At 42.4% G+C, this 13748-nt stretch overlaps 1 protein-coding gene across 2 annotated transcripts in view; it reads right to left on the reverse strand.

Moving 5' to 3' along the window:
• The window catches only part of clcn4 (chloride channel, voltage-sensitive 4), a 113807-nt gene that overhangs the window by 54775 nt on the left and 45284 nt on the right, over window positions 1-13748 (reverse strand). For both annotated transcript variants that reach the window (XM_063049937.1, XM_063049938.1), the window contains exon 2: window positions 10475-10626. In XM_063049937.1, the coding sequence (XP_062906007.1) occupies window positions 10475-10618 (144 nt within the window). In that variant the 5' untranslated portion in view covers window positions 10619-10626. The remainder of the gene's footprint in view (window positions 1-10474; window positions 10627-13748) is intronic.

A 13748-nucleotide genomic window follows, 5' to 3' on the forward strand; every position in this document is an offset into this window, starting at 1 on the left:
ACATCCTGCCCAGACTACAGTTCCCAGGGTTATATCTAATCCTGATTAATTCCCCAAGATTATATTGTGGCAGGATTCAGTTTTCAAAATTCCACCCCTCCCCCAATGATAAACTCATCCTTCCCAGGATCATACTCACCCAGGATACTTTTTCTCAGAATACACCCTACTGGATGTCACCCAGTCTCGTTTATACTCCATGAATTCCAATCCATCAGTGATACATTTCATCCAAGTTAGGCTGAGAATTTCAAACGTGTTGTACCTCACCAGGATGACCTCTTTTCAGGATATACCCGCAGGATTACACATTTCAGTTCCTCAGACGTCAGCCCATCTAGTTTATATTTCAGTGAATTCTGTCTACATTACACTCCCCAGGACTACACTCACCATACATTATACTCCCCAGGATCACACTCAACACATGTTATACTCCCCAGGATTACAGTCAACACATGTAGAGCCTTCATCCAGCAGTGACCTCTTCAATGACCTCTGCCCTCTGTCCCACCAACAACCCAAGCCTTCTGTCATCTGGGCCTTAAGCTTCAGAACCTCTTCACCAAACCATCTGTCCTTCTTGTCCTTCCCTCAGAAAGAATGACTTGAGAGCCTGGATCTCATGCCAACAGTTCAGCTTCCATACCTATCATCCTGAAACAAGCCTGTGAAGTTCCTTAGCTTGTTTTACCTTGAAGAAAGTTGCTGCTGTATGGCTACAGTTAAAACCTTATGGACAAGGAGACATTCCAAAGACAGTGTCTGTCATTTACATTAGCAGAATTATTACTTAGATGACAAATTCACCCCTGTTAATGTAAAACTATACTAGTCCTCAGTTTAAAACACACAGGCAGCCCCCAGGTTACAAACAAGCTCTGTTTTTACAGATGTTCATACACACATAAATCACTCCATATAGTAATCGCACCTTCACAACTTTGTAATGAAAGGCATCAATAACACATAAGGCTGATAGAGTAAAACAGCATAAAAACAGGCCCTTTGGCCTAACTCATTCATGCTGATAAAAGGGAATAAGTGGAGAGAGAGAGGGGAAACTAGTTCTGCTGTTCATAAGGATGAACATATGTATTCACAATGAAGTTTTGAATTTATTATTATGGGAACTCATTCATTCGTAACCCGGGGGTGTCTGAGTATGGAAGTAACAAGGTTCCCTTGTATGTTACACAAATGATCTGTTCCCATGGTGACAGTGACTGGTTTGTTTCACCTAGCTGCAGCAATATGTGTCCCTCGTGTTAATATGAGCACTTAGTCATATGGTTGTGTTTTACAAAAGGAACACCTTGCAGAGATTAAGCTGTAAGAGTTTGCTCCCTTGCCTGTAGATAATCCAAGGCATGGGCCATCATTAGCCTAAGTAACTGAAGCACATTGGATAGAAGTGTGCTGAATGGGTAAATTGGTTTATTGCTGCAAGAAACTTCTTTGTCATTGGGGTCACAAGGGTAAAAAGAGATTTTCATTCACTTTGCAACATTCACGACATCAGGATGTCTCATCCTTCCTGCTAGATTCTAAAGAGCAGCCGCTGCTTTAATGAAGAGAGTGCAGCAGGCAAGTTTGATCCTGCAATCTCCCCCTACTTGTGCTGTGTTGAAATTGAGTTAATGATGTTACTTGAGGAAGAGGCACAAGATTCTGCAGATGCTGTAATCTGGGGCAAAAAAAAAGCTGCTAGAGGAACTCAGCAGGTCAGGCAGCATCTGTGGAGGGGTTGCCAATAGTTCAGGTTGAGACCCTATATCAAGACTTGAAGAACAAGGGTGGCCAAGACACGAAACATCATTCCCTTCTGGCTGAAGTGGGCCTCAGTGTAACTCCTCATCTGAAAGGTAGTGCCCCATTTCTCACGGTCAGGCAAGAGCCTGGATTCAAGTCCACGACACTTTGGGCCCAGCGATGAGGGTGCTGCCACCCCAGCCACAGCTGACATCAGCAGATAAACAATAATAAATAAGATTGAATTCCTCTCTCCCTCATTGTCAGCTCCATTTTAGCCTGAACAGACCATGGCAGTCTAATTCTTCTTCTACAATAACTATGAGGAAGACACCAGGACAAAATAATTTTGCCCAAATGCTGTGGGCAGCACAAGGGTACTGCAGTTACTGCTGCTGGCTCATCGCTCCAGGAGCTGGGTTCAAAGTTCAAAGTATATTTATTATCAAAGTATGTGTGTGCCGTATACAAACCTGAGATTCGACTTCCCCACAGACAGCCATAAGACAAAGAGACACCATGGAACCCCTTCAAAGAAAAACATTACCCAGCGCCACATGCAAAAACAAACAAATCACCCAAGTAGCAACAAAAAATGAGCAAAAAGCACAAAATATAAAACAAAAAAACTTGGAAGTCCTTATTCAGTTCAGCTCAGTTCATTATCTGCAGGCCGCCCTAATCAAAATTGCCCCCAAAGTAGCAAAAAAAAGAGAAGGAGTGACCAGGAACCAGAAACAAAGCAACACCCACATAATGCTGGAGGAACTGAGCAGATCAGACCGCATCTATCAACAGCTAATGTCTCAGGCTGAGACCCTTCTTCAGGACTGAAAAGGAACGGGGAAGATGCCAGAATAAATAGGTGAGGGGAGGGGAAGGAGGCTTGCTGGAAGGTGATAGATGAAGCCAAGAGGCTGGGAAACGTCAAGGGTTGATCATGACCTCAGGTATGTCCTGCATTCCTGTGCAGAGTTTACGCATCCTCTGGCTGACCACCTATGTTCCCTCTAAGCTGTGCGTGCATGTGCAGGCACACACGTTTTTCAACCAGCGCACAAAGGAAATTAATGTGCATACAAAACGTTAGTTACCGAAAATAATATAGTAATTAATAATTATACTTATTGAAAATAATCTTTGTGCTAAATGTTTCTGTTAACTAGTTAGTCGGTTTTTCAAATACCACAATGCACATCACTAATTTACGTCACTTCACCTTTCCTGTTCCGGTTTGTACAGCTGAATCACAGCAGCAGCCATCTTTGGCAGACAGTGCTCATATCGTAAAGTTTACAAAGATGGCTGTTTCAAATCCTGTAGATAGCTTACTAAGATTTTATTGAAAAAGGTCAGTCAAATGACCCTGTGGCTAAATACTGTCACAAGAAATTGACAAACATCACATACAAAGTAGCTTTACAGGTTTCAAGTGTTTAAGTGATGTCTTTGATGAACTGGCTGCACTGTGCAAGATTCTGCAAAGAGTGGCCTGACACCGACTGATTCACTTCATTTTGCGGAGGCAAAATTAACAAGATAAGAAAGCAGTATCTGGGAGACAATGTTTTGTGGAGTGACAAAGTTAAAGTTTTGCAAAGCCAACAACGTGAAGAAAACGTCACAGTAGATAGAAGTTCACTGTTGACTTTTATAAATAGTCTTTGTGTTCATTTAGAAGAAAGGTTTCCTGAAGATGAGGTACAAGAATGGTCAGCTTTTGATTTCTCCACAATTGCAGATTGTGACTTCACATTTGGCGATGAACAAGTTAATGCCTTATGTCTAAAGTATCATGATTTTCTAGCTGAAAATACTATAATAGTTAGAAAGCTTAATAATTTCAAATTTTCCATGCAGGAAAAAATTAAATCCAAACTGATTTCAAACTTTGCTCAAATGGTGGCATTTGTACTTCAGAATGAAGAGTTTTGCGACCTTGCACAGTTGATGGACATTGGGGGAACCTTTCTTGCATCTAGTGCAGACTGTGAGCGAGGTTTTAGCCTAATGAATCAACTCAAAAACAAACTGAGAAACCATTTAGGTGAATGTCATTTGGATATGTTAATGAGAATCAAAAGCTATCAAATGGATGGAAGTTCTATTAGTCTAGATAGAGTTTACAAAGAATGGGTAAATGCCAAAGACAGAAGAGAGAAAAAATAACTGAGTGACGTAAATATGTATGTTATTTTGTGCAGTTTTATGTCAAATATTTTGTAAACATAAGATTTTTGCACACACTGACTACTGAAAATTAGAGGGACATTGCTGACCACACAGATTTCCACTGGGCTTCTTCCCACATCCCAGAAAAGTGCTGGTGGATTAATTAGTGACCGCAAATTTCTCTTAATTTCTGGCAAAAAGAGAAATCAAAAGGGAGTTAAAGGTCCTCCGTGAGAGAGGATAAGCTGCAGGCTCCAGAGAAATATGGAGAGTATATGGGACTATGGGGATATAACTCTAGGAATAAGCAGGCCACAGATGGGCCGAATAGTCTCATTCTGCATTATAACTACCAGAGGACATAAGCCTTGCAGACATTGTAAACCAAGCATCATCTAAGCTGCTTTCTTCAAGGGGTACAGGGTCCTGTAGTCAAGACCACAAACATGTTTTCTTTCCAAGCTGACTAACATAACCATCAGATTTCAACAAACTGATTTTGGATTTACTCACCACTGTGAACTGGCCGTTTCTAAACATCCACATTTGAAGACATATACATATTGAGCTACCCTGGCTTTCAGCGTTTTACTCATTTAAATTCTTCCTACCATAAAGGTGGTGTGGGAGATCTAACTTCAGCCTTGTAATTATTGGAATGTGTCTGTGATGCCAGGGATGGTTGGAATGAAATGGATTCAGTTTAATTACTTGCATGTATGTCACCTTATTAAAATATCTTCCCACTTACCAAGGATGTGTTCCCAGCACTTTTTACAAACCTAGGAAAGTGCATTCTCCCTCTACACTATATGATCTAGCCTGTGCACAGGACAACCTGTTCACTGACCTCATCAGTATGCCATATCCCAGGATTCCAGCTTCAATGTGCAGTTCCAGGGCATAATGGGTGGAATATAGACAAAGTGGCCCACTTGATAGACACTCTCCCTGCACAAAACTTCATTTCTTCCACCATGACTGCACTATGGTTGTGGGGTATATCACCTACAAGACACTCACTACCAGGTTATTTGACTGTGTCTTCTAAACCCACTAGTTACACTGCCTTGAAGGTTAAGGACAGAAAGCCCGTGAATAGAGTCACCTGCATGTATAGAGTCTTCCGACCTTTATTGTTTGGGATGGTGGAGTATTATGTAACTCACTGCGAGTTATACAGCACAGAAGTGGGTCTTTTGGCCCAACTGGCCCACTGATCAGGATGCCCATCCAAGCTAGTCCCACTTGCCTTATTCTTCTAAACCTTCCCTCTCCATGTACATATCTGCCCAACTGTCTTCTAAAAGTTGTTATTGCATCTGCAATGACCACCTCCTCTGGAAGTTCATTCCATATACATATCACCCTTTGTGCAAAAAAGTTGCCCTTCAACTTACAATAGGTTCAATAAGTACATTGAATGTCAGAGAAATGTATACAATATACATCCTGAAATTCCTCTTAAATCCTTCCACTTTCACCTTAAATCCTTCCACTTTCACCTTAAATCTATGGCCTCTCGTTCTTGATTCCTCAACCCTGGGCAAAAGACTAAGTACAATTCACCACCTCTGTGCCCTTCGTGATGTTACACACCTCTATAAGATTACCCCTCAGTGTGCTGCCTCGATGGTGCTCATCACTTAGACAAGCAACATCTAGATTGACACATCTTCTTATCACGACTATGAACATTCATCTAAAGCTGAGGGATGAGGGATAACTATTAACAATGTGTTTGGAGTATTAGCGATCCCACCAACCTCAACGATTCAACAACATTTCATCCTCACGTACAATTTGCTCATGGGCTGGACCAACAGCCTAACATGGAATTAAGCCATGACCTCTTTTGTCAACGGTAGCTTTAAGTTGCTTAAGTGGTACAAGATGGCATTTCGTTTAGGGATGCCTGATTCTGTCCTCAAGATGAACACTGATACGTGTTGACTCTTTGCATGCAGCACTGATGGGAATCATCAGATATTCCTATTTAGGACTACCACAACTGAAATCCACAGTCACAGCCATGACTACTTCAGAAAGCAACATTGCTTTAAGATGTTTAAATAAAATTTATCAATACTTAAGATCTGCGGATCCCAGACTGCAGACTCAGGTCGTGAGTGCAGCTCGCCTTTAAGAGAAAGGAAGAAGTGCAGAAGGTGTGCTGGACTATGGGTACAATTGAAATGCAGAGGCCTTAGATCCCCAATCCTGACTATTTTGCTGGCGAATGTACATTCTCTGGAAAATAAAACTGAAGACCTCAGAGTAGTACCAGAGAGACATCAGGGAGTGATGTGCACTTTGCTTCACAGAAACATGGCTCACTGCCACCATCTTGGATGCAGCACTGCAGCCCAATGGCTTCACCATTATCCACAAAGACAGGATAGCTCAGTGCTTTAAAGATAGAGGAGGTGGAGTATGCTTTATGATTGACTCAGTGAAGTACACAGATGAGGCTGTTCTTTCTCAATCCTGCTTGCCCAGGAATATCTAGCAGTCATATGTCATCCATTTTATCTGCCAAGGGAGTTTACCGCTATCATCCTGGTAGCAGTGTGCATTCCACCTCAAGCCAACATCAGGCAGGTCCTGGAGGAGCTGACCACCATGATCAGCAGTCACAAAACAACACACCCAGATCCTTTCCTATCATTGAAAGGGATTTTAACCAGGCAAGCTTGAAGAAGTCTCTGAACTACTATCAACAACATTTCACCCATGGAACCAGAGGAACCGACACACCTGATCACTGTTATACCACCAGCAAGAACACTTACCGTACTATCTCACCCCCACACATCGGAAAGTCTGATCACCTGCTTCTATCCCTACTCCCAGTATATAGGCAGAGACTAAAGGCAGTAGCACCAGTGGTGAGGACCAAGAAAGTATGGTCAGCAGAGGCAGAGGAGTGCTTACAGGACTATTTTGAGTTGGTGTACTGGACAATATTCAGGGATTCGACTTTAAATCTGAATGAAATTCAAAACAGTCAGTGCAGATCAGCAATAACACCTCCTCCTCGCTGACAATCAACTCTGGTTCACCTTAGGGATGCGTGCTTGGCCCGCTGCTCTGCTCTTCCTACACCCACAACTGTGTGACGAGGTACAGCTCAAACACCATCTATAAATTTGCCACTGACACAGCTGTCGTTGACAGAATTTCGGATGGTGACGAGGAGGCGTACAGGAGTGAGAGAGATCAGCTGGTTGAGTGTGTTACAACAACAACCTTGTACTCAGTGTCAGTAAGACCAAGGAGTTGATTGTGAACTTCAGGAAGGGGAGCCAAAAGAACACACACCAGTCCTCATATAGGGATCAGCAGTGGAAAGGGTGAGCAGCTTCAAATTCTTCGATGTCAACATCTCAGAGGATCTGTCCTGAGCCCAACACATTGATGCCATTACAAAGAATGCACACCAGCGGCTATATTTCATTAGAAGGTTGAGGAGACTTTGTATGTCACCAAAGACAGCCGCAAATTTCTACAGATGTACCGTGGAGATCATTCTAACTGGTTGCATCACTGTCTGGAATGGAGAGGCCACTACACAGGATTGGAAAAAGCTGCAGGAAGTTGAAAACTCAGCCAGTTCCACCATGAGCACTAGCCTCCCCAGCATCGAGGACATTTTCAAAACGCAATGTCTCAAAAAGGCAGCATTCATCATTTGGACCCCCATCACCCAGAGCATGCCCTCCTCTCACTGCTACCTTTGAGGAGGATGTACAGGAGCCTGAAGACACACACTCAACATTTTTGAGGAACTGCTTCTTTCCATCTGCTATCATCTCAATGGACAATGAACCCATTAACACTACAACACTATTTTTGCTCTTTTTGCATTACATATTTGATTTAATTCTGTTATATATTCTCCTTATTGTAATTTATAATTATTTTATTATCATGTACTATAATATACTGCTGTCACAAAATACAGTTCACAACAGGTGCCAGTGATATTAAACCTGATTCTGGTTCTAGTTCTGGGATGAGTCTTGTAAGCAAATCTGAGCATAACAACCAACATTAATTGTTGGCATTAACAACTCTGGGACTTCCACGCTCTTGAAGCCTCTGCCAGTGTTTCAGTGTTTCAGTCAGTGAGAAACTGACTGTGCAGCGATCTCATAGTCCATGTGGAAACCAGTACAGGAGAGGGAACTCAGTCAACTTGTACTCAATTCCACAGGCGGTAAAAACCTGCTTTCAGGCACAAGGCAGCATAAATGGTCTTTTCCCTTTGCTCTAAATGAACAAAATGTCGGTGAGGGACCCAGCTAAGAGTCATAGAAAGGTTTTGCAACATTAAACAGCTTTTAGATAGTATCTTTACACAAACTTATTCCATTATTGACTTTTAAACTTTTATTTAGAGAAGCAGCACCCGGTCCAATGAGCCACCCTGCCCAACAACCCACCTATTTAACACTAGCCTAATCACAGGACAGTTTATAATGCCCAATAACCTACTAACTGGTGTGCCTTTGGACTATGGGAGGAAACCAGAGCACCCGGAAGAAACTCATGCACTCACAGGCGGAATGTACAAAATCCTTACAGATGGTGCTGGAATTGAACTCCAAATGCCAGAATGCCCTGAGCTGTAATAGCTTCGTGCCAACCACTGCTCTACCACGGCTTTATTTAATGTCCTAAAATTTCTCAAGGATTAATCATTTAGAATCCTTTAACATTTCAAGTTTAAAGTTCCATTCTAAAGCTTTTTAATATTTCCAAACATTTCCGAATGTCTCAGAGGCAACAGCTGTGCTCTGTGTTTCGCCAGTTCCACCTCAGGTAGAAGGAGTGACCCGTCACCTTAGCGGTGGAAGAACAAGCTGGACCAGGGTGGCATCCATGCCCCATCAATCTACAGGCCACACCACTCAGGGAAAACTGTATGTTTTCAGTTATTGTAACCATATTATACACGCTATGTGCTGTGTGCTGTTGGCAATGTGTTTTGCACCTTGGTCCCGGAGAATCGCTGCTTCATTTGGCTATATTTATGTATGGTTGAATGATCATTGAACTTCAACTTGAACTTGAGCTACCTGGCACTATTTTCTTTTTCTCTTTTCTGTGCTGGGGTAACGTGCAGTGTCACTTCAGGAAGGAAACCCCAAGCCACTGACATTAAACTGTGACCTAATAAGTGAAAATCAAAACCTGCAGCTGCCGGAATTTTGAAATAAAAACAGGCAATGTTCGGTGTTCAGACGAAGTGTTCATTGTCACATCAGACTCAGAGAGAGATAAGGTCAAGACAGTTCTCAAGCACTTGATAGTGCTTGATCAAGGAGGGGGAGATCAGAAGTGCTGGTGAAAACATTGTGAGTGACTGGGGGGGGGCGGGAACTGGTGGGAACAGGTAGAACCAGGGGAATGAGAAGAAGGATAAAGTTCAGGAGCGGTCAAGAGCTGGTGATGACTGCAGCCTTTGGTGTCTGAAAGGATGGCAAACAGTGGGCAGTTTCAGCACAATGCAACAAAGAGGCCTGTGGCACTGTCTTTGTCTCAATCCTCCCTCAGATTTTATCCAGTAAATCAGTAACTGAGCTGCTGCTGTTTCATGTATTAATATAGAACATGAAAATTTCATTACCTTTGCTATTAGTTCCCACCCTGCTCACACTTCCACACTGACCACCTCTTAGTCTGCCTTTCCCACAGCTCTCAGGGACAGGCTGATCACAAACATCCATTACAAGCCCACAGGCTCCCACACCTATGTTAACCACCCTGACTCTTGTCAGCACTCCATTCCATTCTCCCAATTCCTTTGTTTTCATCACATGAAAGCATTCCATGAAGGAGATGTTAGAATGCCCTCCTCCTTCCTGAACTGTGGCTTCCACTCGACTCTAGTAGTCAAGCCCTTGACAACATCTCATTTACTCCCTGCCTTTCGTCTCTCATCCACTCTCCTACTGGGCAGAGCAACAACAAAGTTTCCTGGTCCTCACCTTTTGTCAAAAAATGTAGAGGAGGCTTGAACAAAACACAAAGCAGTGGAAATGTTTTAGTGGCGAGTGATAACTTTAATCATAAACTGCAAAATAACAAACCATGAGGGCACATTAAACAAGAAAGAACAGATACTAAACACTACAGGAAACAAGGTAACTGAAGGCTGACTTTGGCTGGTTTGATGGGTGAACAAATACTGTGGGTGAGAGCTGGGTTTAAATAGGCTGCAGGTGATGAGTTGGAACTAAGGAGCGGGTGATTCCTGTTAGCTGGGTAGAGAGTGGTGGGGGTGCCTGTGCAGGCCTGACATCTTCTACCCTGCCAATCTCTACCATAAACAGATTATCCTTTACAATGTCTGCCAGCTCCAACTGAAATCCCGTCAAAAAGCATACATTCTCCTCCCATGGTCTCACTCTACCAGAGATATTCCACAGACGCTACCTGGTCTCCTTGGTGTTGCCAACATTTTCTGGTTTTATTCCTAACCTGGAAAATCTTTAAATTCATCCACAAGCCAATACAGAATCAATACAGAAAGTCTTTCGAATACCTTTCTGTGTCTGTCCGTGTCACGGGACTTTTCTCTCAACCAATCTATCGTATGGAAGTCTTCGTACATTCCAACCTCTGGGATTGATTCATCCAGGAAGTCCATTAAATTCCCTGAGCCATTCATCTCTCCTCCTGTAGCCATACTAAATCCTGTCAAAGGAAAGAGAAATATTCATATCGATTGTAACATATTTTAGAAATGTACTTAGTCAGAATTCTGTTTCAGCACATAATCCTGTCAATGAATGGCAAAAGAATATACTGTTACTAATACTCCAAATGGCTTTAACAGTAAATTCTTCAAAACTCTAACAACTTTCTTTGATGACAGACTTGCAAAACACTTTGGAACAACTTACTAAGTTAAAGGCATAGTGTAAATTCAAAATATTTCTGTTATATGTTTTTGTACAGAGTACTATAACTGTATACAGAGAATCACAATTAATTAGAACACATTGGGACCAATATATTTTGGCCCAATTAAGTGACTGTCCCAATTAACTGAAATTTCTCAAAATAGTTAAAAAAGAATTAAAAGGACAAACTACCATTTAACTGAGTAACAAATTACACATTTAAATGAAGTACAGAATAAATTAGTTCACTATACAGTACTATAAAACGGTGTATTAGTTCCTAAAAGTGATCAAGAGAGGAATTCAGTGTACGTTGACGTGTTCTTCTGATTCTCTGTAAATGAACAAAATCAGCGCAGATGCCTAGCGCAAATAGTGGACCACATTCTCGAAATCTTCATTTTAATTTGTACTTTCAAAATGGTTGTCAATACCTTCAGATTCTTTATCGTTCCTAACTCGTTGAAGTAGTGAAATCATTGCATTTTCACCCCTGGCAATATCTGGCATCGCCAAGCCTGAATGTTTGAAACCGCAGAGAGCAAAACAGTCCTGAATTGTCTTACCGTTTATTACTTGCCAACAATCAGTAACAAAAATCACTGCTTTTTGAACATAAACATGCAAGTGACACTATTTAAAAGCTGTTTACACTAAGCACAGTGTGGTGTCTAACAGCCACACAAGTGCACGCAGTTGATGCCAATTAGAAACTGTTCAGCAACAGTCTCCTCCCCCAGTTAAGCAACATGGTGTACCAAATAAATGAAGGGAATCCTGGCTATTTTCTTGATTTTTTTTTTGTTCTCAAGTGTTTTCCCGAATAAGCACTATCCTAATTAACCAAAGGCCCAACGAACCATAATCCACCATTTTCTCTGGACATTATTTGATTACAGAGTGTACAGCATACTCTGTAGAAAGTGTAATTGCATTCTGTGGACAGTACTGTAATATATTCCATGGAGTGTACTAGGTAAAATCTGTAAATAGCACTTTGTGCTCAGCCCTGTAATCATTTGCTATGGACAGTGTGCAGTTATATATTATGGAAATTCTGTAATTATGTGAATGTGGTGTAATTGTACTCTAGACCTTAAAATATATATTCTGGATAGCAATGTAATTATATATTCTGGGCAATAAACTGTACACTTAATGGTCAATAGTGTTGGTGTATGGGTAATATTGCAATGATATTCTCTGCCAGAATTACCAGGTACTCTGTGAAGAGTGCTGTAATTCTGTGTGACCAATATGTAATTGCATAATCTGTCGACATGCTCCGGACTGTATCACTTTGTAAACAATACAGTTGTTTCCTCTGTGGATAATAATTGTGCTTTGTACTATAATTACACACTTTGACTGGAACTGTAATGACAGACTTTATGGAGCATAACTGCATGGACTGTGGAGAACACTTCTTCACCCATACTAAAGCTTTCATTTGCGAGGAATGTGGAATTCCCTCCTCAAATCTGAATACCAAAGGAGTTCTCCGTCTTACCTTTACTCTATGATGGCGGGCAAGCAGTGACATTAAGCAACAAATCCACAACAGAACCAATTTCAGTGATGGCCAGAGACAAGCAAGGCTGACTTATTGCCCCAACAACTTTCTCAATCTCTTTCGCTGCACCTCATTTGCAAAAACACTTCCTCCAGGTGCAGCAAGTTCCACCAATAGTAATTGTACTCCTGAACCAAGGTCACCAGAACCTCAGCAGTCAAGCTGCAGTACGTAGATGAAACTTGTGCATAGATGGAACATCTGTGAGACTTGCTGCTCAGCAATGCACAGTACAACTTCCGGTCAATCTATGATCCTGAACACAGGAGTGCTCCCAACTGAGCCGCTGCTGACACCTACAGGACAGAGATGGTACTGCAACATCATGCATTGTGCACAGTATTTATTGAGAGGACTCCAACCAGGTCCACTGCCTAAGTTCAAAAAGCAGCAGCGGAAAAGAGCTTCAACCAGCGACCATTCCGCATTTGGGATTGATTAGCAGGAGCAAATTAATGGAAGGTAGGGACAAGCACAGTGGTCGTCGTTGGGGTAGACAGAGTCAGGGTGGTGATCTTGTTAGCTCTTCGAGGCTTCAGTCAGAGAAAACAAATGAAAAGAAAAGCTCAAGTTTTTTTCCCTTCTTTATATCTGCTCAGCTAGGATAGTGGAGATGCAAGGCAGGATAATACAATGCTCATCTTGCAGGACATGGGAAGGCAAGGAGACCTCCAGTGCCCCTGACGACTACAACTGTGAGAAGTGCATCCAGCACAGCTTCTAACAAACCACGTGAAGGAGTTGGAGCTGGAAATGGATGAACTCCAGATCATTCGGGAGGCTGACAGGGTGATAGTTAGTACATATAGAGAGGTTGTTACACACAAGGTGCAGGGCACAGGAAACTGGTTGACAGTCAGGAAGGGGAAAGGGATTAAGGAGCCACTGCAGAGTACCCCTGTGGCTATCTCCTCAACAACAGTTATGTCACTATGACTACTGTCAGGGGATTGACCTAAATGAGGAAAGTCACAGTGCTTGGGTCTCTGGCACTGATTCAGCCTCTGTGACTCAGGAGGGAAAGGGGGGAAAGAGGCACGCTGTGTTGATAAGGAATTTGTTAGTTAGGGGAACAAACAGGAGGTTCTGTGAGTGAGAACAAGATTCCCAGATGGTATGTTGCCTCCCAGGTGCCAGGATCCAGGATTTGTCAGATTGAGACCTCAGCATTCTTAAGTGGGAGGGTGAACAGCCAGAAGTCGTGGTCCATGTAGGTACCACGGACATGGGTAGGATGAGTGATGAGGTTCTGCGGTAGGGTGCGCAGGGTGCTAAGTTAAAGGGTAGGACCTCCAGGGCTGTGATCTCAGAATTGCTACCCGTGCCACATGTTAGTGAGA

Source organism: Mobula hypostoma, chromosome 6, assembly GCF_963921235.1.
Source record: "Mobula hypostoma chromosome 6, sMobHyp1.1, whole genome shotgun sequence".
In the NCBI taxonomy this organism is placed as follows: domain Eukaryota; kingdom Metazoa; phylum Chordata; class Chondrichthyes; order Myliobatiformes; family Myliobatidae; genus Mobula; species Mobula hypostoma.